Source organism: Ovis aries, chromosome 9 (assembly GCF_016772045.2).
Source record: "Ovis aries strain OAR_USU_Benz2616 breed Rambouillet chromosome 9, ARS-UI_Ramb_v3.0, whole genome shotgun sequence".
Taxonomy (NCBI): Eukaryota; Metazoa; Chordata; class Mammalia; order Artiodactyla; family Bovidae; genus Ovis; species Ovis aries.
The window spans coordinates 94,564,950-94,588,220 of NC_056062.1; the positions used below are offsets into that span (position 1 = coordinate 94,564,950).

General features: G+C 44.9%; 1 protein-coding gene across 8 annotated transcripts in view; it reads left to right on the top strand.

Moving 5' to 3' along the window:
* Positions 1–23,271, top strand: part of COL14A1 (collagen type XIV alpha 1 chain) — a 225,232-nt gene that overhangs the window by 131,310 nt on the left and 70,651 nt on the right. For all 8 annotated transcript variants that reach the window (XR_009595100.1, XM_060394001.1, XM_042254547.1 and 5 more), the window contains exons 27-35: positions 914–1,037; positions 1,237–1,380; positions 2,473–2,637; positions 3,216–3,254; positions 3,394–3,532; positions 8,063–8,205; positions 11,725–11,834; positions 13,962–14,120; positions 22,921–22,998. Coding sequence is in view for 7 of the 8 variants with exons in the window: in XM_060394001.1 (XP_060249984.1) it covers positions 914–1,037; positions 1,237–1,380; positions 2,473–2,637; positions 3,216–3,254; positions 3,394–3,532; positions 8,063–8,205; positions 11,725–11,834; positions 13,962–14,120; positions 22,921–22,998 (1,101 nt within the window). In the remaining variant the exon portion in view is untranslated. The remainder of the gene's footprint in view (positions 1–913; positions 1,038–1,236; positions 1,381–2,472; positions 2,638–3,215; positions 3,255–3,393; positions 3,533–8,062; positions 8,206–11,724; positions 11,835–13,961; positions 14,121–22,920; positions 22,999–23,271) is intronic.

A 23,271-nucleotide genomic window follows, 5' to 3' on the forward strand; every position in this document is an offset into this window, starting at 1 on the left:
ATGGAGCTCACACCCTTCACGGCGGGAAGTGGAGGAGGGTGAGATCCAGACACACATCAGCAAACACACACGTTCACAAGGTCGGGACACACGCTTGTGAACTGAGGTTTACACTTACTGGTTTATTTTAAATTGAGAGATCAACAGAGGCTTCTTTGAGGAGGTGGCTTCACGAACTGAGATGTGAGCAACTGATCCCTTTTCCCGACCCAGGGATCGAACCCAGGTCTCCCCCACTGCAGGCAGATTCTTTATCGTCAGCCATCAGGGATCCCAAGAACACTGGAGTGGGTTGCCATGCCCTCCTCCAGGGGATCCTCCAGACCCAGGGATCGAACCCACGTCTCTTACATCTCCTGCATTGACAGGGAGGTTCTTTATCACTAGCGCCACCTGGGAAGCGTTTATATCATAGTGATTAAGAACAGATTTTGAAGTCGAATTACCTGACGTCAACTGTTGGTTCTGCCAGTGGCCACTCCAGTAATCTTGGATAAGTTACTTGACTTTTCCTCAGTTTCTCGATCTGGAAAAAGGTAGAATAGTAGCAATTATTTCATAAGCTTGTTTCCTGAAGAAATCCTAGTAAAGAATGAGCTTCGATTCTCTGAACTTTGTCAGGGTAGAAGACCTCAGCTGCCGTTTTTCCACCTGTGAAATGAGATGGCAGAAGGCCTTCATGCTGTAGGGAGAGATTTCTAACCTACTTCCTGAAAGCACTCAGAGAAAAAAAATGCTCGCTAATGCATCTTCAGATTTGGTTTGCAGCTTGTGTGAAATTTTAAACCAAAGACGCTGTGGACTGGGCTAAAGCAGCAGCTAGGACCATAATTGTGGCCATGCTCCGGTGCGCGCTGCCTGGCCCAGGGGAAGGCTGGGCATGCGAGAAAGGAAACACACCTTCTTTCCTCAGGTCGCCATGGTTCAGTTCACTGATGACCCCAGGACAGAGTTTAAACTAAACTCCTACAGAACCAAAGAGACTCTGCTGGATGCGATTAAGCATATCTCATACAAAGGGGGAAATACAAAAACAGGTAAGGCCCCCCAAAGCCCAGCTAAAACCCAAAGTAATTAATTGTTACTAATTATTTAAATGATTTTTTTGAAGCGTACTAATACAGATTTTTTAAAAAGACTTTTCGCTGATGAAAGAACCTTGTTGCTTCTCTTCCATGTCCAGCCACACAAAAGTGGAAGGGAATGAAACTGAACAGTTGCCTTCCTTTGTTTCAGGAAAGGCGATTAAGCATGTCCGAGATAGCTTGTTCACTGCAGAGTCAGGGACCAGAAGAGGCATCCCCAGGGTCATCGTGGTGATAACTGATGGACGGTCACAGGATGATGTGAACAAAATCGCCAGAGAGATGCAATCAGACGGTAAGCTTTACGCAGATGAGTGACAGTAGCCACCACGGTTTCCTCGGTGGCCGAGTGGTAAAGAATCCGCGTGCCCATCCAAAGATCTGGTTCCCCTGGAGGAGGAAATGCAAACCACGTCAGTACTCCTTGCCTGGGAAATCTCCTGGACTGGGGAGCCTGGCGGGCTGCAGTCCATGGGGCCGCAAAAGGGTCGACACCACTTAGGACTCAACAGCAGCAGCGGCGGCGGCACCGATAGCACTGCTGGCCTTGCCGTGCTCTGAGTGTGCACTTACAGGCTACATCAGCGTGACTCCATGTTTCTAAGTCTGGACGATGTGCCTTTAAAAATGCTTCCCAGGTTGCAAGTCTGTTATCTTGCTGTATCTTCTCCAAGACATTTGTTACATACGGGATGCTCTGTTATGAGAAGCTCCATCAATTAAGTGCAGTGCAGGGCTTGACGGGCAGTCTAGGGGTTACGGCTCTGTGCTTCCGCTGCAGGAACATAGGTTCCATTCTGGCCGCAGACACGGCCGAAAAAAGAAAGAAAATTAAGTGCCCTGCTATGGAAAGAACCAGGGCAGGGAACCCGGTCACAGAAACCGTTCAGCCTCAGCTTTCTCATCTGTCCGACGGAGAACACAGGATGAAGATTACACCGCGCAAGACCAACAGGGCACGGACTAGCCCGATACGAACTTGTCGAGCACTGAGCTGTGGCCCACCTCGGGCTTCTTAGCCTGCTAATGTCCCAGTTTCTACTTCTGAAAAAAAAAAAAATTGAGATAAAGTTTCTATTTCAGCTGCGCCTCATCCCATAAATACAAAAATCTTTATTAATAATATGCAAACAGCGATGTTACTCAAATAGAAACAATTTTGTCTCAAGCACTAGCTCTCTTAAGCCTCTCTAAAATGGAAAATCTCTCCGGGGAATGATGGGTTAATTATTGTACGGCGAATTATGTACAAGCAGATTTCTGATGAACTGTGAAGGGCAAATTATCCACCCCCACTGGATCTCCTAAATAAACACATTTTAAACATGCGGACGTGTCTTGCAATGCAATTTAAACTAATCAGAAGTCTGTTTCCCTGTCCCCACAGGCTACAGCATCTTTGCGGTCGGCGTGGCTGATGCGGATTACTCGGAGCTGGTCAGCATCGGCAGCAAGCCCAGTGCCCGGCACGTCTTCTTTGTGGATGACTTCGACGCCTTTAAGAAAATTGAAGATGAGTTGATTACTTTTGTCTGCGAAACCGCATCAGCAAGTTAGTTCTTTGGAATTTGCCCTTACGTTGCTTGAAGGCTGAGATATTTATCCTGGTTAAACAATGAGTCCCATCCTGATCTGAAGGGGAAAAAGGACTTGGAGAGCTGTTTGTTATGTAGACATAGTTCTGTGGTTTAGAGCGTACGGAAGTGAACCTCCACTCTCCCAGGTCCAGAGTTTAGGTTGATAAAGACTTTCTCTGAAAAGATGAGAATCTTATTTGAAAGAAACTCTCTTAAACGTCTGTGGCAGACAGTTTTCAAAAATGTGTTAAGTCTGCTCATCAGGGTAACACACTGGGAGGGAGACTTTTCCCAATACATGCTCTCAAGTGACCAGCATCGATCTTAACGGACCCAGGAGATGAGAAGGGAGCTGGGACTTCGGTTTTAACAGGAGAAGTGAGAGTGATTCAGTCTTTAGGAATCCGCAAAAAGCCATAGCCACATCTGGTTTGGATTCCCTCTACACTTGACTTCCATAAAGATGATGTTAGCTTCCTGTTTTCAGGACAAGGGAAGAATATGTTTGGAAAATATCTAAATTAGGGTTTTATCTTCTTTGTTTGTCTTCCAGCCTGCCCACTGGTGCATAAGGATGGCATTGATCTTGCAGGTATGCACTATCAGGAATTTCCCCAAACAAAGGATATTAATTAACTCCTTTTTGGGGTCCAGATTTTTTAAATCTTTAATAGACTAATTTTGAAATTTCAATTCCTAATGTGCCTATTTATTCCCTCTCTCTTTTTAAGGATTTAAGATGATGGAAATGTTTGGTTTGGTTGAAAAGGAGTTTTCATCAGTGGAAGGGGTCTCTATGGAGCCTGGTACCTTCAATGTGTATCCTTGTTATCAACTTCATAAAGATGCCCTGGTTTCCCAGCCAACCAAGTATGTTTCCATTGCAAGATACTAAAGCCAATTATTGTTTATTATATCTCACTGTGTAAATGAAATCAACTTGAAATCATAATTTCAATGATAATTCCCAGCAGGTTTTCCATGGTGGATAGAGCAGATGATATTTAGATTTCTTTAAAAACATCAGACTCACAGACAAGGCTGGTTGAACCTTCCCATCTGTTGATCTGAGAAAACTATAAAGATAGTTAATGCTTGCATAGCACTGCCATGTGCCAGTGAAAGTGGTAATCACACAGTCGCATCTGACTCTTTGTTACCCCACGGACGGAAGCCCGCCAGGCTCCCCTGTCCATGGGATTCTCCAGGCAAGAACACTGGAGTGGGGTGCCCTGTCTTCTCCAGGGGCTATGCACCAGGCATCGTTCTAAATGCTTATATATAGCAGCTCACTCAAACCTCCCAAGAACTGTATGAGGTAGAGTCATTCGTTATCTTGATTTTACAAGTAGTGAAACTAAAGCACAAAGAAGCTAAATGACCTGAGTGAGATCGTGTAGTTTGTTGAGGATCATGCCGGGATTTGTACCCGGCAATCAGGCCCTGGAACCCACACCCTGAACCACTTTACTCACTCTAGAGACATGAATTCAGAGGGTTTTTATCCTTGAGAAGTCACAAGAGCAACTCCGTATGGTTGGTGTAAAGATCACATTATCTAGTCACTGCAAGAAGGAGATGGCAACCCGCTCCAGGGTTCTTGCCTGGAGAATCCCAGGGACGGGGGAGCCTGGTGGGCTGCCATCTCTGGGGTCGCACAGAGTCGGACACGACTGAAGCGACTCACCAGCCGCAGCCACTGCGCAGCCTGCGACGCGTGGAGGGTTCCTAGGACCATTCTCAGCGGTCTGCAAGCTCCAGACGCACTTGAGTTTCAGTTCAGGTCAGTCGCTCAGTCGTGTCTGACTCTTTGTGACCCCATGGACTGCAGCACGCCAGGCCTCCCTGTCCATCACCAACTCCTAGAGCTTGCTCAAACTCATGTCCGTTGAGTTGGTGATGCCATCCAACCATCTCATCCTCTGTTGTCCCCTTCTCCTCCTGCCTTCAATCTTTCCCAGCATCAGGGTCTTTTTCAATGAGTCAGCTCTTCGCATCAGGTGGCCCAAGTATTGGAGCTTTAGCATCAGTTCTTGCAATGAATATTCAGGGTTGATTTCCTTTAGGATTGACTGATTGGGTCTCCTTGCAGTCCAAGGGACTCTCAAGAGTCTTCTCCAACACCACAGTTCAAAAGCATGAATTCTTCTGCGTTCAGCTTTCTTTATAGTCCAACTCTCACATCAAAAGTAGGAATTCCTGGTTTAAGGGGTCATCTCTCAAGACGCCATCTGCTTCTTCACATTCCAAATCAACATCCGACGTCTAACATGGCCTTTCAGCAGCTTTTCTCTTTTCACATTGTCTGCTGCTGCTAAGCCGCTTCAGTTGTGTCCGACTCTGCGACCCCACAGACGGCAGCCCACCCGGCTCCTCCATCCCTGGGACTTGACATTGTCTAGGGATGAATGTCAAATAGACATTGGGAAGTCATTCCTGGAGGCCTGGCCAGAAGTGAGACTTGCCGTTTCTGCAGTCGTCCACCGCTCCACTGGGTTGTTCCTGCAGTCAGCAGTGTCCTTGCCCTCCTCCCTGCCAACTCCAGCCTTTGGCTCCCAGCTCCCCTCTCACTCCGTGTGTCTCCAGCATCCGACAGAGCTGAGCACAGCCTCCCCCTGGCTTCCTGCTCCTTGAGTTTCTGTTTGCCTTGCAGACCGCCCGTCTCCAGCGCTGGCTCCTCTTCCCTCTCTACCTCTTGATGCTGGGGACCAGCACTTGAGTATGACCTCCTTGTTTTCTGTCTATTCCTATTTCCCAGCGGTCTTTTCAGTATCTTAGTGCTGAATGCCGCCTATATCCCGAGGTCTCCTGTTTGTATTTATATATTGCCCCCAATGTTTTTTGGTGACACTGTGCAGTATGTGGGATCCTAGTTCCCCAACCAAGTATTGAACCCACACCCGCTGCAGGGGAAGCTTGAAATCTTAGCTGCCAGATCGCCAGGGAAGTCCCTGCTGCTGCTGCTGAGTCGCCTCAGTCGTGTCCGACTCTGTGACCCCATAGACGGCAGCCCACCCTGCTCCCCCATCCCTGGGATTCTCCAGGCAAGAACACTGGAGTGGGTTGCCATTTCCTTCTCCAATGCGTGAAAGTGAAAAGTGAAAGTGAAGTCGCTCAGTCGTGTCCCACTCTTCGCAACCCCATGGACTGCAGCCCACCAGGCTCCTCTGTCCATGGGATTTTCCAGGCAAGAGTACCGGAGTAGGGTGCCATTGCCCTCTCCAGGGAAGTCCCCACTTCCCCAAATTTAGACCTATATAATCAATTGCTTCCCAGGTGGTGCTAGTGGTAGAGAACCTGCCCACCAGTGCAGGAGATGTGAGAGACGTGGGTTCGATCCCTGGGTGGGGAAGATCCCCTGGAGGAGGGCATGGCAGCCCGCTCCAGTGTTCTGGCCTGGCGAGTCCCATGGACAGAGGAGTCTGGCGGGCTGCAGTCCATCGGGTGGTAAAGAGTCAGACACGACTGAAGCGACAACATCCCTGCTCCTCTCTCCAGAGCCAGCCTCACCCGCAACCTTTTCTGTCTCGATGACGAGTACATCTAACGAGTTTCTTAGGCAGAGAAGCCAGACTCCTCCCATCCTCTGAGGCCTCACATCCATCTGCCAAGGAGTCCCCTTGTGTGTGGCTTCTCAGCACCTGCGCTGCCACCACCCGGACGCGAGCCACCATCGCCTGCCTCTTCCCGCCTTCCCTGCTGCAGCCTCCTGTCTTCCTCCTGCTGCCCCACCTTCCCAGGGTCTCTTCTGCACACAGCAGTCGGGGCGATGGTTTATGAGCGTTTACGTCAGATCGCGCCACTCCAAAAGCTGCCAGCCGTTCCCATTCCCCTTGGAGTGAGCGTCGGCGCTCTTGAGTGGCCAAAGGGCCGACGTTATCTGGAGAGCTGTCACCTCTGCGACTTCACCTCTTGTCTCTTAGTCTGTGCTCAAAAAGTACCAAACACAGCCCACTTTAGTATCTTTGCACTGGCCGGCTGTCTTCATCTCCTATGAGTTTTTCTTCGAATGCGACCTTCTCAATGAAATTCTGTTGTTTAGCCACTGCGTCCGACTCTTTGCGGCCCGAGGACTGCAGCCGCGGGCTCCTCTGTCCATGGAACCCTCCAGGCAAAAATACTGCAGTGGATCTTGTTTCCTTCTCCAACCTTCTCAATGAACCTTTGCTCAAATAGTAATCCTCTCGATGAATCTCTAAGTAAAGCCAATGCTGATAACCTTAATTAAAATGCCAAACTAATGCATTCTAGCATTTCTAGTCCCCATTATGCTGCTCTTGCTGTCTTTGATGGCACTTATCACCTTCTAATATACTGTATAATTAACCCTGCTCAAGCTTAAGCGTCATGCAAGGGTTCCTTGCAAGTTCAGTTCACTGATGGGTCTTTAATGTGTTTTACCATGTCTGGTAATTTGTAAGCACTCAACAAATTTTGAATGAATGAATACATGCATACATAATTAATATATGCAAATCAAACTTTCACCTTTTAAAATTTTTAATTGAAGGATAATCCTTCACAGAATTTTGTTGCTTTCTGTCAAACATCAACATGAATCAGCCATTGATGTACATATGTCCCCTCCCTCTTGACCTCCCTAAACTTTCACTTTTAAATTCACACTAAATTCCCACCTAACTCACCAAATATTTGTTAATTTAATTAATACATATTATGGGTCTCCTATATATCTAAAATGCTACATTGCTGCTTGAAGGGACATCTTTAAAGTATGTGAGCAACCCACCTGATTGTTGAGAGGTGCGGTGAGGCTGCAGGAGGGGCCCCTCCGTCCATGGGTTCTCCAGGCAAGGACACTGGAGGGGCTGTCATGCCCTGCTGCAGGGGTCTCCCCCGCACTCAGGGATGGAGCCCAGGCCTCCCGCATTGCAGGTGGGTCCTTTATCATCTGAGACACCGAGAAGGCCCCCACCCCCAAAAAAAGACTGTAGATAAACATTATTTATAGTACTAGAACTTGAAACTACTAAATTGTTTAATAAGAAGTGACTGGTCAGATAAATTATGGAATAGCCAAACCAGCAAAGGTTGTACAAGTATTAAATATCTTGCTCTTTAAAATATTTAAGGAAATATGAAGTATGTAGTAAATGATGCTAAGAAAAGAAAGGGGCAAAATTATATAAATTGGACAGAGACTTAGAGACATTCTTTAAAGACTGGAGAGAAATGCATGACCCCAAAAGAAGGATCACTTCCTTCCAAATGGGGTTAATGGTGATGTTTATTTGCTTCTTCTCAGCTTCTTCACGTGTTAATAAAGAAAAAGATATTTTTTCATTTCAAATAGTGAAAGTGTGTTTGCTTTTATAATCAAATAAATAGCTTCTTGAAGAGGGGTACAATAAAACTTACTATTTTCTTTCCATTTTTCAGATACTTACATCCAGACGGATTGCCCTCTGACTATACAATCAGTATTCTATTCCGGATTCTTCCTGATACTCCAGAGGAGCCCTTTGCTCTTTGGGAGATTTTAAATAAAAATTCTGACCCACTGGTTGGAGTCATTTTAGATAGTGAGTATATTCATTTACAAAACATTTGCACGCACAGGTGTGGGTTGTGTGCGTGGTGTGCCATCTTGCCGGTTTAACGTGTATCATAGAGTAACTCACTTGTTTTGAACCATTGGTCGATGCTAATAATGGACTGTGTTGACAGCTGAGTCATTCATTCGTCTACTCAGGCTTTCACCAGACATTCCCTGAGGCCCTACTGTGTGGCGACACCAGGTTCTGGGATTCAGAAGCGAGCGAGGCGAAAAGAGACACGTCCTGCGATGGGGAGACTGTAGGGAGGCCAGGGTTGGTGCCAGGAGGGTCAGTGCGAGGGCTGGGGTCAGAGGTCACTTCTTCTATGAGGAAATGGTAAATGTCGGATGCTTCTTTTGGGCTCCTGGACCCAATTCCAACATACGAGCTGGGCCTGGGGAGTGTCGCAGCGCTCACACGACACCAGGCCGTTCTTGGGCAGCAGCAGGTATCTGGAATTCAGCTTGGACGCTGTTTACCCGCAGGCGTCCTTGGACCCCCAGGCTGAGGATGGCTGCTGCTCGACGGCCGTCCTCCCCCAGCTCCGCCGTCGTGGCAGGCTCCGTCTGTTACCGCAGGTTGGAGGTGCCAGTGGCCACCTCCAGCCCAGGATGCCACTTGCTCGTCCAGGCTGTCTCCTGTGCTTGTGACCCACAGTCTCTAAATCAGAGGGTTCCGCAGAGTCCTCCTCAGGTTTTAATAATTTGCTAGAGTGGCTCACAGAACTCAGAGAAGCATTTTACCTACAGCGCTGGGTTACCAAAGAAAGGGAAAAGAAAGGGAAAGCAAAGTCGCTCAGTCGTGTCCGACTCTTTGTGACCCGAGGTTCCTCCATCCGTGGAATTTTCCAGGCAGGAGTACTGGAGTGAGTTGCCGTTTCCTTCTCCACTTTACCTGCAACACTAGGTTACCAGCGCGTTATAAAATGCTATAACTCAGGAACGATGGGAGAGACGCTAGAGCAAGGCCTGGGCAGGGGTGAGGGGCTTCCAGGCCCACCCTGCACCACCCCCCAGCAGCTCCATGTGGTCACCAGCCCGGAGTCTCTCTGGACCCCATCCTGGGTTTTTGTGGAGGCTTCATTACACTGGAAAGATTAGTTAAGTCACTGGGCATTGGCAACTGAACTCAGGCTCCAACCAACACCTCTCCCCTCCGTAGAAGTTGAGTTGGGAGCGTGGGGTTTGGACTGAGAGTTCTAACCCTCTCAGCACAGTATTGCTTTTCCAGGCAACCAGCCCGCATCCTTAGGTGACCTGAGGGCTTTCCAAAAGCTGCCTTATTAACATAACAAAGGCACATGTATTGCTCTCACCGCAGGAAATTCCAAGGGTTTCAGGAACTGTGAGCCGGAACCATAGACAAAGACCTAGTATAGATGAGAAGTACATTTTGGTCATCTGAATAGAAGATATTTCTTTCTTTCAAGTCACAATGTCGCAGTGCTTCTCTCCTGTCAGAGAAACAATGTCAGGTTGGCAGCAGTGTGTGTGGGGAAGAGTTCTCGGGTGGAAATACGCGTTAGAAAATGGTGCTGATCGGTGTGTGGCGTCTGAGTCCCAATACTGGGTCAGGGCACCATAAGAGCAGTCTAGAAAGGAGAGAGCAGTTGTGAAGAATGAGAGGCTCCATTGTCGGGAGGTTGGAAAGTTGCGGAGGAGACAATGAAGGGAACTTGTTAACCTTTGTTCTTGGAAGTCACAGGTGATCATCACTTAGAGGATTCTCAAGTTTGGGGTTAATGTCCCTGAGTTTTCTACATGTATTTTTGGTGTAAGATTCCAGTCAAGCTGGGATCCAAAATTTGGTGGCTGTTATTAGGTACTGACTCAAACATTTGGATAAGGAAAGCATTTTAAGCTTATTTCCAAGTAGTGTTTGTTAAGAGACCTTTTAGTACATGGAAATAAATCAACAGCTAAACATTGAAAGCATTTTGCTTTGATACTGAAACTAAGGCAAAGCTGTAGATTAAAAAGGTGTAAGCTGCTAACTGCACACAACCAGGACTTGAAAACAAAGACGTCTCTTGAGACGATCAATACCTGCTCCTTTTGAAAACCAAATGAAAAATTAAATTATAACCTGGGACTGAACTAGTGAGAAAAATATTTTTTTTTTTTGTAATAAAATGTTCCTTGTAACATGAAGTACTCAAGAGTAGAAGGTCTTTGCTTATTTGTTTGTTCATAATGTTCATAATAAAAGACACACTGGATTATGACTATTTCATAAAGGTGTAAGTTACATGTCCTGAGAGAACTGGTTGCTTCAGTGGTTAAGGCAGAGTCTGGTTTTTATTTCTTAACATTTTATTGCTGAATTAGGTCCTGTGAACCCTGCTCGGGCTCTCTGCCCCAGATGGGGGAGGGTTCCTTTTCCATTCAGGCTCAAGGAGGCAAATGGGAAACCCAAGCTGCAATTAACACAGCATGAGCTTTATTCAGTGACCCAAGAATGGAGAAGCAGGGACTAAGTTCACAGATCAGCTTCTCACCCCCCTGGGCAGAGAGATTTAGAAAGTAAAGACAAAGACAAGAGGGGAGGCATCTGCCTGAGTCCACAGGGAAGTGCTGTGCTCAGTCGCTCAGTTATGTCCGACTCTTTGCAACCCCAGGGACTGTAGCCCGCCAGGCTCCTCTGTCCATGGGATTCTCCAGGCAAGAACACTGGAGTGAGTTGCCATGCCCTCCTCTGCTACTGGGGGAGGGGCAGGGCTTTTTCCAAGGGAGTGGTCCTTAATGGCTGCCAGTTAGTACGTGTGTCATTTACTATGCTAGTATAGGAAAATGTCCATTTTCTTGGAGAAGCAAATGGCAGCCCACTCCACTATTCTTGCCTGGAGAATCCCATAGACAGAGGAGCCTGGTAGGCTACAGTCCATGGGATCGCAAAGAGTTGGACATGACTGGGCAACTTCACTTTCTTTTTTCAAAGTAAAATCAAAGTATAATGAGACTCACAATCTGTTGGAGGTCAGATTTATCACTATCTTGGTCCCAGCTGGTCCTTTTTTCTTTCCCTATAGCTTCCTTTCTTATCTCGGGACCCTTTCACTTAAAGATGTACATACACTCCTGCTCGAGGTGGGGAGTTGGCAGGTTTTGAGCAAGGATATTCCTGCTAAAGGTGGGGCTAGAGGGTTGATGAGTTTTGAGCAAAGATCAGGGACATCTCTGGTAACAATTTGATTAGCTTCTTTCTTCCTTTTGGTCTGCCTCCACTCCCAACTTAAGGCCGCCCTTTCCCCACATGGTGATGGGAATGCGGACGGGCGGGGAGGTGCAGAGAAGGAGGGTCGGGCCCCGCCTCATCGCCACCGCGCGGTTCACTTAGTTTGGCCAATTGGAAGCCTAGGGCCTTCCAAGGCTGTTTCGTTATCCACTCACCACTTTAAAACACAGCTTCAAAGCAATGGTTATATTATTTTGAGTTGACTTTTTAAAAAATTACCCATTTTAATACTTTCTAGAATATTTTTAATCTTTTATTTTGTTTCATTAGATGGTGGAAAAACCCTAACATATTTCAACTATGACTACAGTGGGGATTTTCAGACTGTTACTTTTGAAGGACCTGAAATTAGGAAAATTTTCTATGGAAGCTTTCACAAGGTGAGTAATGCCTTGTATGTGTGTGTGTGTGTGTGTGTGTGTGTGTGTGTGTGTGTGTGTGTGTATATCTTTATTCTATTTACTGCAGGCCAAGCAAGAGAGAAGTGAAAAATAAATAAATAAATAAAAATTAAAAAAACATAGCACTTTGGATCTCCTATAGCAAGAATTACTTGTGGGGCTTGTGAACTGCCCAGAGACTCTGATATGGTAGTTCTGGGATGGGATCCTAAAACGTATGTTCTCATCCGGTACCCCAGCAGATTCGATAGTGTTGGGAAGAAGACGTTTTCCACCGTCCTTCTGGGTTCTTCTGGCTGGTCTAAGAATCAATGGGAGAAACTCCAAAGTTTAATAACATACATACGTGGGGGAGAGCCAGGAAAACTGAGTAACTCACCAAAATAGCTAAAGTGAAGTGAAGTCGCTCAGTTGTGTCCGACTCTCTGCGACCCCATGGACTGTAGCCTACCACACTCCTCCGGCCATGGGATTTTCCAGGCAAGGGTACTGGAGTGGGTTGCCATTTCCTTCTCCAGAGGATCTTCCCGACCCAGGGATCGAACCCAGGTCTCCCACGTTGTAGGCAGCCGCTTTACCATCTGAGCCACCAGGGAAGGTATAATACCTTAAGTACCATCTTCAGCTAAAGACAAAAGAGGATTATGCAAGTATAAGTAGTGGTTTGGGTTTGGACTTCAAAAGGAAGGAAGACAATTCACATGGAGACGGAAAAGCAGATGTTCAGTAAATAAATGAGTCAACGGGACACAGATTCCCCTCCACACACGCACCTAGCCATATTCTTTGCAGATATTGCTGGTAATAGCCCTGTTCTGGGAGCAGCCCTTCTGTCTAAATTCTTTTAGGCAGTAAACATGAAGCTCAGCGTTTCTTTCTGAGTCTTTTGGACCTTGGTTATTCTCAGCTTGAAATAATCTGCATTCTAAAGAGACATTTTGGACTGGCAAATTTTGGTCTGCTATCATGGAAGTGGTCCAGGTTCACACTTTGAGGAACCATGTAGCAGAGGGTAACGTCTTACTAAGTAGATAGTTATAAATTCCCTACATTATATGTTATGTAGAAAGGCTTGCTGGTCTACCTGGCCACCAATAGAGTTAAAGTACCAGCAGCCAAATCATGTTAAAATATGTAGACAGATTGCACTGAGACGCCCGTCACTGCCACAGTATGGTAAATTGCCCTGAGGAAGAGTTTTGCAAGCCTGACGTTAGTTGCTCTTATTCTAACCTGGCGCGTGTGGTGGAGCCTGTCCCTTCACGCCTCACATCTGTGAAACATTTTGTCTTGGTGATCCCCGCAGTAGACAGGCTTCCTTCCAAAATGTACTGTTTCCTTCGTGGCGAACAATCCCGCTGATATCTGGGCTGTGAAAGAACGCAACGCCAAGAGTGCAAGAGCAGAGCATTTACTCAGTGGTGTTGCAAAAACCTTGCATCTTAGCCGCACCCCTCTTGTCCTGTCAGAGGGAGGGAAGGGGTGTCACACAGCAGTCTTCATCTTGGCTTCTGTTTCCTGATGGAATGTGGTCAGATCTGTCTAATCGACACAACTCTGCTACCTTCTGGGGTTTTGAATACCATCACTGTATAAGAACAATTGCATAAGAAAATTCTCTCATTTTTGCATAAGAAAAGTTGCATAAAAATATTTTTTTCTTGTTGCTAGGACTGTACAACCACAAGTGTCTTAAAATAAGGTATCTTAGAAACACATGAGATTCACAGGATTTATTAGTTTATGCTTCCAAACAGTCCCATTAGCATTTCTTGGGAATTATTGTCATGTATTTATCAACTTCCTCTAGGGATGATTTTTTCTTGGTTAGACAGTCACAGAGTAGTCAAAAAATATTGCAGAGGAAATGAAAAGCATTGAGATTTCATTAGTGTTTAGAAAAAAACCCACAGAGATGCCATCTGAGTGTGGGGTAGTCATGGAAGTGGTTTAAAGTAGAACCTTTCTTCTCAAGCAGAGCGCTTAAGTAGACAGAATTCCTTTTCTTCCCTTGCGTGTTTTTTGGTGATGAGTCATGCAATTATGTAAATTTGTTTGATATTTTCTCCTGCTTCTTACCTTTTAAAACATTTTTACTTTTATCAGCTACATATTGTTGTCAGCAAGACTTTGGCCAAAGTGGTTATTGACTGCAAGCAAGTGGGTGAGAAGGCAATAAATGCATCGTCTAACATCACGCTGGATGGTGTCGAAGTCCTGGGGAGAATGGTTCGATCAAGAGGACCAAATGGAAACTCTGCACCAGTGAGTGGATAAATACATGAATCTGTGTTATGTTAAGGAAAAGACTTCTCCTAAAATCTGATTATGTATTTTCCAGGGGAAGAGCTCGGTAGAGGGGTAGATGGAGGGGGTGATGGTGAATGGAAGTTGACGAATGATAAGTAGATAGATGATTAACGACTGGATGAAGTTCACATGGATGAAATGAGTTCTTTTAAATGAATTAAAACACGAACATTCGAAGCTCTTGCAGTATGCTTCCTCTGTATTATAGGGAGAATGCTCCAGAAATTAGACTAGTTTGTTTTCTAAATGAAAATGTTAATAGTAAAATATTTTTAAACTTCAAATAAAATACAGTGGCATAAATGGTTGGTTAATGAGAATCAAAACTGTGGATGAACCTCATTTATATGAGCAGATCCAAGTCTGTATAAAACATGTCATTATTATACATGGGAAATTGGCATAAACCTCTCCCGTGGGTTAGATTTGGGCACTTTATAGCTAGGTTCTTGCTATTGCTAATGTCAAGTTAACCCTTTTTATCATTAATAATAAGGGATAATAATATTTTATCATTAATATTTAAATAATATCACTTTAAGATAGATTTTTATCATATTTTTTAATCACGGATTTTAAGACCAAGAGACTTCAAAGTGGCAAAGAAATCACATTCTTTTCAGTTAATGCCTACAAAAAAGAGCAGTGAGCACAAACTTTTGTTTTAAGACCACACATTCACAGCTAATTAGCAGCATTCTCCAATTTGAGTCATTCTATAATTAGAACCAATTAACCTGGAGGGAATTTTATTCTTGTAAGCAATTCCAAATATTCACATCTACGCTTCTCTTCTGTGTAACAGAATAATCAAGTTAATTAAGATTCACTCCTATTGGGCTTTCAGAGACCTGTAGAACTAGCCCGCTGTATGGAATTTCAGAAAGACCTGATGATTCTCAAAGTCTTTTAAAGCTGAAATCATTTAGTATTAATACAAATGAAATCTTCTAGTTTATCAAACAAATGAAAATGATTTGCAATATGCTTCAGACCCCAGGGAGTGTAGCCTGCCAGGCTCCTCTGTCCATGGGATTCTCCAGGCAAGACTGCTGGAGTGGGTAACCATTCCCTTCTCCAGGGCGTCTTCCTGACCCAGGGATCGAACCCAGGTCTCCTGCACTGCAGGCAGCTTCTTTACTGAATAGAAACCATGTCACAGTCTTCACTTACAGTCACTACCTTTGACCTTACATCGCAGTGTCTAAAAAGTTGTATGAAGAGTACTTTCTCAAGAAACACTTGCTAGAAATTAAATAGAAAGCCATCTGTCTGCATTTTTCTTACAGTAGGCTGCGTGTATCATGTTCCGCCTGTGGCACGGGCAACAGTCTGAGTAGCTATCACGCTGTCTCCTGATTATAGCTCACACCTTGCAATTACAGTGTGAGAATGGCAGTTGCAAATTAATTGTATTTCAAATTACAGTCTATGTAGTAATTTTACTCAAAAATACATGACCAATTAAATATTATGGAATTTAGTTCGGAAAGCAGAAACAACCATAGGTTTAGGCTCTACCAGTAATAAATCTTTACTTTTGTTCATGAAAGAAGAGCAATTAAAACAGCAATTAAACCCTCTGTGGTTAATGCCCACCCAGTAGTAGACAAAAGGGGATTTATAGAATCAGTCATTAAAGAGTGCTTTGTAGAGCTAGTAGGAAAAAGTTGCGGCTTTTGCTAGAATCTAGAAGTCTACAAAGGATTACTAGATTTTCAGTCTACCCACTTATTGAGGAATTTGATTATGTTGAAATGGATGATATTAGATCTCAAGAATGTGATTGAAAACTTGCTTGGTTTTTTTGGTTATTATCAATACTTGTTTCAGTGTAAGATAAGAGAGAAGCTTCAGTCTTCAGTTCTCAGTTTAGAAATCACAGATTGCTAACAGTGGACTCTAACACCCTGCAAAAGGGGATGTGCAATGCACAAGTTTTGGGTCGTTCCAGAAGGAGTAATTATCATCTAAGAGAGATTAGTAGTTTACAGATCAGTATAAGGCAATGATTCAAAAAATGCCAGATGATGGAATGATCCTAAATTTTCAGTTTTTAAAGAATATAATCTTTCCATTATTTTAAAGTTTTTATTTCTTATTCGCGTATAGACAGTTAACAATGTTGTGAAAGTTTCAGGTGGACAGCAAAGGGACTCAGCCCTGCCTGTGCACATACCCCTCTCCCCCAAATCCCCCTCCCACCCCAGCTGCCACGTAACACTGAGCAGGGCTCCCTGTGCCTCCAGTGGGTCTTTGTTGGTTGTCCATGTTAAATACAGCAGTGTCCACGCCCACCGAACCCCCTAGCTGTCCCTTCCCCCGTCGCCCCTCTGGCAACTGTAAATTCATTCTGTGAAGCTGTTTCTCAGGCCATCGTCTTTTTAAACCAAAGCTGAGTGGAAAAGAGATGAATGGATTTAGGGATATAGTAACTACTGTATTGATATTACTCATATTTGAACTGAAAACTTGTGGTCAGCAATGCAAGACTTTACCGGCAGCAAAAATTCTCCAGTGAGACTAAACTAATAAGCAGGCTGAATCTGGCTGTCCGAGCACACGGGAGGAGACACAACAGCTGGGCCTCTCCTTTCTAGTCTTTGTCCTCAGAGGCTTCTTCTACTTTTTCTGATACCTAATGAAATTATCATGCTGCCAGTCAGAGATGATTCAAGAAAATTTTTGAGCTTCTGGCATTGAACATCATTCTTAGTATCTTTTTCCCGCCTTTCAGATCTAACAGCTAGATAATTATACAGTTATTTGTTTAGTTCTCTGATGTGTAAATAAAAATAAGTTATGTTATAGAATTTTTAGTAATTTTATTTTCTGAGTTAAAGTTTTTATGTAGAAATCAATAGAAGACAAGTGAATGATCCTATAGAAACAAGTGTTTTCCAATTGTAAGGAAATGGCTGTGTTTTCACTCGACTGTGTCTTTTAACCCCTAAAATGATGATAGCGACTAAGGTGTATTGCCTAATACGATTAGGCCCCTAGAGAACGGGGTGGCAGCCCACTCCAGTTTTCTTGCCTGGAGGATTCCATGGACAGAGGAGGCTGGCAGGAAGGCGCAGTCCACGGGGTCACAAAGAGTCGGACACAACTGGCGGATAACACACACACGGACGAGGCAGTGTGAGCGTTTCTAAGATGTTCCCGTTTAATCCTCCAGTAACCCTAGGGAAATATATCGTCCCCATTTTACAGATGCAGAAGCTGAGACCTGGATAAGTTAGGGAGAGATCCCCTTTCAGATGCGAGGAGAGTGAAGTGTGAGGCTGTATTTGAGTTGCACATGGTCACTGCCCTGCATTCTGAGCTCTCTTGCATTAGGCCAGACTGACTGTGGTAGAGCCTACGGCAGCGGGAGGGGCCTGGCCTGCGACAGTGCCCGCGTGCCCTGCCTATTCACTGGCACGCTCAGAAACTCCCCATTATTTGAATGACAGCCTTGAAATAAATGTGATTAGAATGCGCCCCCCTCCCCAGCGTCTCTGCACCTAACACCCTAATTACTACCAACAGCTGCAACGGACGTTCACTCTCACCTCCTAACTGAAGAGGGCCATTGTGGTTTCCCTTAAAGTCAGTAGGTTGACTGAGAGCAAGTGAAACACCCTGTTCAGTAGCTGGCAAGTGGTAAGTGCTTAATAAATCATAGTTTGAAGGTGGAGTCAGTAAAAGTTACACACCAAATTGAAAGCAGAAGGCAGCGTGGGTCCCCAGGACTCTTTCTCCTGTGTTCTCAGGGAATGTAAAGCTCTCTAAATATTTGCCTAAGATCAGGTACAGCTTGACTTCAAATTATAGGCTTAAAAATGATATGCTGGAAAAAAAATCAGAAGATGGAATATGGTACCGAGCGGGAAGTCCCTTTGAATTTCCATTCACAGATCACAGTGCCTCAGCTGCCAAAAAATTTTTCAGTCTTATTTTCATGCTAACATTTGACCCCAGATGACTTGCCTTTTGTGCTATGCCCAGACAAAAATGTCCAATAATGAAAAATGAGCATTTGTAATTGTCTAAGTATTCCCTTGAAAGAGATTATAACAAGTGAAAGTGGGAGGGTCTTCTTCTTTTGCAGATTTTTTTTTTTTTTCATAATGCTGTAAGTCACAAAGGAAAAAAGTTGCTAAAGTCAAAAGGGCCTGCCTCTTAGACTCCTGAAGTATGGTTTATTTGATCCACGCTGTCTTGGATTTTTAGGTACTCAAATCTGAGATCTTTGACATATTATCTCTGTAATGTTTCCTCCATAATTTGTGTAAATGTATGTTTAATTACTTCTGGAATAAAAGCCAGATTTTAAAAAATCAGTCCCCAGAAATGTGACTTGGAAAAGAAGTCTCTAAGTAAAGGCCGAGGAATCTAAACTATTACGAACGCAAAACAATCATGAATAAATTTGTTGTGCTCACACAAAAAAGGCTTCTGACTTCATCTGACCTGAAAAAGAAAAGACAGCCCACAAGCATTCTTCAAATGATAGTATTGGCCTCATTCAGCGCTTAGTAGGTATTCAACCTCTCAAATAAATAAAATGAACTCATAAGAATCCCAGTAACTCAAGAGGGCAAAAGAAGTTTAGCCAAAGGTTTGTATGGAGACATTGTACTGTTATAGGTGATCGGGTGGTGACTGTTTATTTGAAAAACTTCAAGAAAGCCTGGTATACCCTAGGACTAGTGAAAGGCCTTGGCTTTAAATAAATCTTCTCATTCACTAAAATGTTTTCACACTGAGGGCTCTATTCAGAAATGGAAAATTTCCTAATGGATGAATGACTTACAGAATTAATGCTGAATCCAATGCTGTCATAATGGGACTCATTTAATAAAAGTCATTATAAAGTCAGATGGCATTGCGAAGTCAGGCTGGGGCATCTGCATTCTAAACATTAGACTAAAGATCTGTTCACAAAATAAACTGCAAGAAAATGAGGTGTGCTGTTCAGCTCTCAACAGGAATTCAGCTTTCAACATGTGCTTAAATTACTTAGGCCTTTTCATGCCAAGTCCTAATTTGCAAAATGGGGTAGACATTACTATTATCAGACCTCAGTGATGACGGGAGGGTTGAATGATACGGGTGAAGTCCCTGGGATGGTGCCTGGCACACAGCCAGGTTTTCAACAAATGTTTGCTGGTACTGTTGTTATTTGCTAAGATTTTTCTCAACCGAAAATATTAAACAGATACAACTGTAGACACAAACCGCTGTTATATTTCTGCTCTCAGCATCACATCACTTTCATCCTTTTGATTTAACCGTTCTGGCCTCTGTGTTTTATACTGCAGCTTATGGGTCAGCTATAAAGGGGCTTCTCTACATGTTGCTTTAAAAGAACGTTCATTTTGTATAATTGTGTTTCAGGAACTGTTCTAAATAGTTCCCTTTAATGGGTTCATTTTGTTATGGCTGCTATCATTACTCTAATGAGTAGCTACTACTGCATGGCTGCTACTATTCTACTATTTTTACAGATAAGGAAAGCTGAGACTCCACCACGTGGGGCAATGTGTTTAAAACGGCTTAGCTTATGAGTGGGGGACACCCAGGCAGTCTAGCACTGTTGCTTCTGAATCCCCGTGCTCCCTGAAGCACTTTCGCTGCTACTGTTGCTTATGAAAATCAGCAGCCAAGTTCTTTAGCACTGCTTTAATTTTGAAAACCAGTGTTTTTAAACTGAACGTTTTATTTTGTAAAGGAGTATAGCCAGTTAACAATGCTGTGATAGATTCAGGTGGGCAGCAAAGGGCCTCAGCCAGACATAGACGTGCATCCCTTCTCCCCCAGACCCCCTCCCATCCAGGCTGCCACACAGCACTGAGCGGAGCTCCCTGTGTTCTTCAGTGGGGCCGTGCTGGGTCACATTTTGACAGAGCAGTGTGTACCTGCCCACCCCACACTCCCTCAGCGTCCCTGCCCCCACCCTTCCCCCGGCAGCCCCAGCTCTCTTCTCTGAGTCCATTTCTGTTCGCTAGGCTCGTTTGGATCATGTCTCTTTAGGTTCCACATCTAAGAGACGTCGTACGATGTTTCTGCTTCTCTGACTTACTTCACTCCGTGTGACCATCCCTAGGTCCATCCATGACAAACTTAGTTTTTCAATGATCATAATTTAGTTGTGTGGCTGCCCTGAACAGACTGAAATGTCATGCCCCTTGAAAAAATAACCTTTTTAATATGGAAAAAAAAGAGTGTACTGAGCCATGCACTTATTGCTTCAAATAATGCAATGGTTTTATATTGAAAAAGAAAGCATGATGTCCTGATTTATGGATCTGCTTTCAACATTTGTGTTATTAATCTTGCAAAACCCACTTGGGAAAAGATGTTTGCAGCAAGGCGCAGTTCTTCCTGGGTGTGACGAGAGAAACCCTGACTTCATTTTCTTTGCTGTCAGATGGGACGCTGGAGGCGCTGTTAGCAGCCTGTTTGCAGGCACACCAACTGCTGGAGTATTCTTATCTGCATCCAGGGGACTCTTGACAGGGATAAGAGAAAATAAGGCACCAAAAGTTTCTAGTTTTGGCTTGCTGAAGGCATCTTACAGATTATGTGAACCTGGGGATTGTCATGTGAAGTCACAGGGGTAGAAGCATTGTGTGGCGTTTCTTACACGCGGAATCTAAAAAGACGTGATGCCGATGAACTTTCACAACAGAAACGGGCTCACAGACCTGGACAAGAAATGAGGCGGATCTCGTCCTTCTGCCAGCTCTGTGCCTGAAGACACTTTTATTTTTAGATGGCAGTATGGTTGATTTACGATGTTGTGTCCTGATGCTGGCAGGGATTGGGGGCAGGAGGAGAAGGGGGCGACAGAGGATGAGATGGCTGGATGGCATCACCGACTCGATGCACATGAGTTTGGGTGAACTCCGGGAGTTGGTGATGGACAGGGAGGCCTGGCATGCTGTGGTTCATGGAGTCGCACAGAGTTGGACACGACCGAGCGACTGAACTGAAGCGTCAGTTTCAGGTGTACAGCGAAGTGATTCAGTCGCAGATGGATAGATGTGTGCTGTTTGCTGAGTCGCTCAGTCACGTCCGACTCTTTGTGACCCCGTGGACTGTAGCCCACCAGGCTCCTCTGCCCATGGGATTCTCCAGGCAGGAAGACTGGAGTGGGTGCCGTGCCTTCCTCCAGGGATCTCCCCCACCCAGGGATTGAACCTGCGGCTCTTATGTCTCCTATTGTTTTTCAGATTCTTTCCACTGTAGGATATTATAAGATACTGAATACGGTTCCCTGTGTTGTGCAGGAGGTCCTTGCTGTTTATCTTTTCTAATATATAGTAGTGTGTGTCTGTTAATCCCAGACTCCTGAGTGCTGCTACATTTTTAGTCGCTCAGTTGTGTCCAACTTTGTGACCCTGTGGACTGTAGCCTGCCAAGCTCCTCTGTCCATGGGATTTTTCAGGCAAGGAGACTGGAGTGGGTTGCCATTTTCCTCCTCCAGGGGATCTCCAAACTCCTGATGACATGCAATATTTGAAAACAATATGGGAAGAAATATAGTGTTAGAAATGGTTAGGTCATGAAGCTAGAGTAAGCCCTAATGATATTATAATGATGTTTCTAAATATTTTTAAAATATACTTTAAATTGTTGCCAACAAACGTGAGTAGAACAAGACTGTCTAAATATTTATGGCGTGATCGATGGCCGGAATGAAAACGCACAGCGCGGGTCTCGAGGTGCCGCATGCGAGCCTGTCGCGACCCTCACCTTGCTGTGAGCAGTATCTGTGTGTCAGCCCCTTATTCCCTGTAAATTCTTTGTGGGCAAAAAGCTGGTTTTGCTCATTTTCATATCCTAAAGGTCTATATGGTATCTGGCTCGCATTATACCCTAAAGAAAAAGTGGTCAAATGTGTGCTTGAATGATGGAGTCAGAAATAAGCAACAAGCCTTCACGAATACCTACTGCATGCCACTTTCTTTTTTTTTTTTTTTTTTTGCCATGCTACAAGGCACATGGCTTAGTTCCCCAGCCAGGGATCGAACCTGTGGCCCCTGCAGTGAAGCTGCACGCCCTAAGCCTGGGCCTCCAGGGAAGCCCCTGCATGTCACTCATTACGACGGGGGCACAAAGGTGCCATGCCTTTGAGGAGTGCCCACTCCGAGGGGAAATATAAGTCAGTGTACTGGATGGTGGGCGACGCGCTGTAAGAGAGGTCTGGCGCCTGGTCACAGGCACCTGGACTAACTGTGGTGGGCCGCAAGGGAGGATTTCACCAGAGGCTCGAAGTGTTTTTACGCAGAGATGGGAGGAAGAAGGGTGACGAGTAAGGCAGTTTGGATGGGGGAGGGAGGGACCGCTGACAGGAGTCTTAAATCACTGTGTGTTTGAGGAATGACTTTTCGCATTTACTCACTGTAATGCTGGGTTATGAATGTGTTGGTGTCTTGCCGTGTAAGGTGGCCCAGGTGGTGAAGGATCTGCTTGCAGTGCAGGAGAGCCAGGATCGATCCCTGGGTGGGGAAGATCCCCTGGAGAAGGGCATGGCGTCCCACTCCAGGGTTTTCGCCTGGAGAATCCCATGGACAGAGGAGCCTGCCGGGCTGCAGTCCACGGGGTCGCAAAGACTCAGACAGGACTGAGCGGCTAACAGCACTATGTAACGTATGTAACGAGGACTGTGAATCATTTTAATTATAAACACAGCGCATCTTTCACTGGACGGTGTATATATGGCATATATCTTTCACTGAATGACGGTTTTCTTTTCAAATTGCAGTTCCAGTTACAGATGTTTGACATTGTTTGTTCCACATCATGGGCCAATAAAGACAAATGCTGTGAGCTTCCTGCCCTGGTAAGAGTTCTTCTTTGACTATTTCTCTTTGCTGAAATTTTCTAAAGTTATATTTAATTGCAGTGCTGAAAATGAAATGCTATTTCACAAAACTCACGTCACAGATAATCCATTATGATGATGATGAAAATTAAAAAGCAGTTAAGAAGGAGGCATATCTGGAGTCAGCAGAACACACTGACACACGGTGGGAACTGCCCAGCTACACGGGGTGCCACGTGCATAGAGTCCAGGTGTTCCCAAATCCCATGGTTCACGAACCCTTTGCTGTTG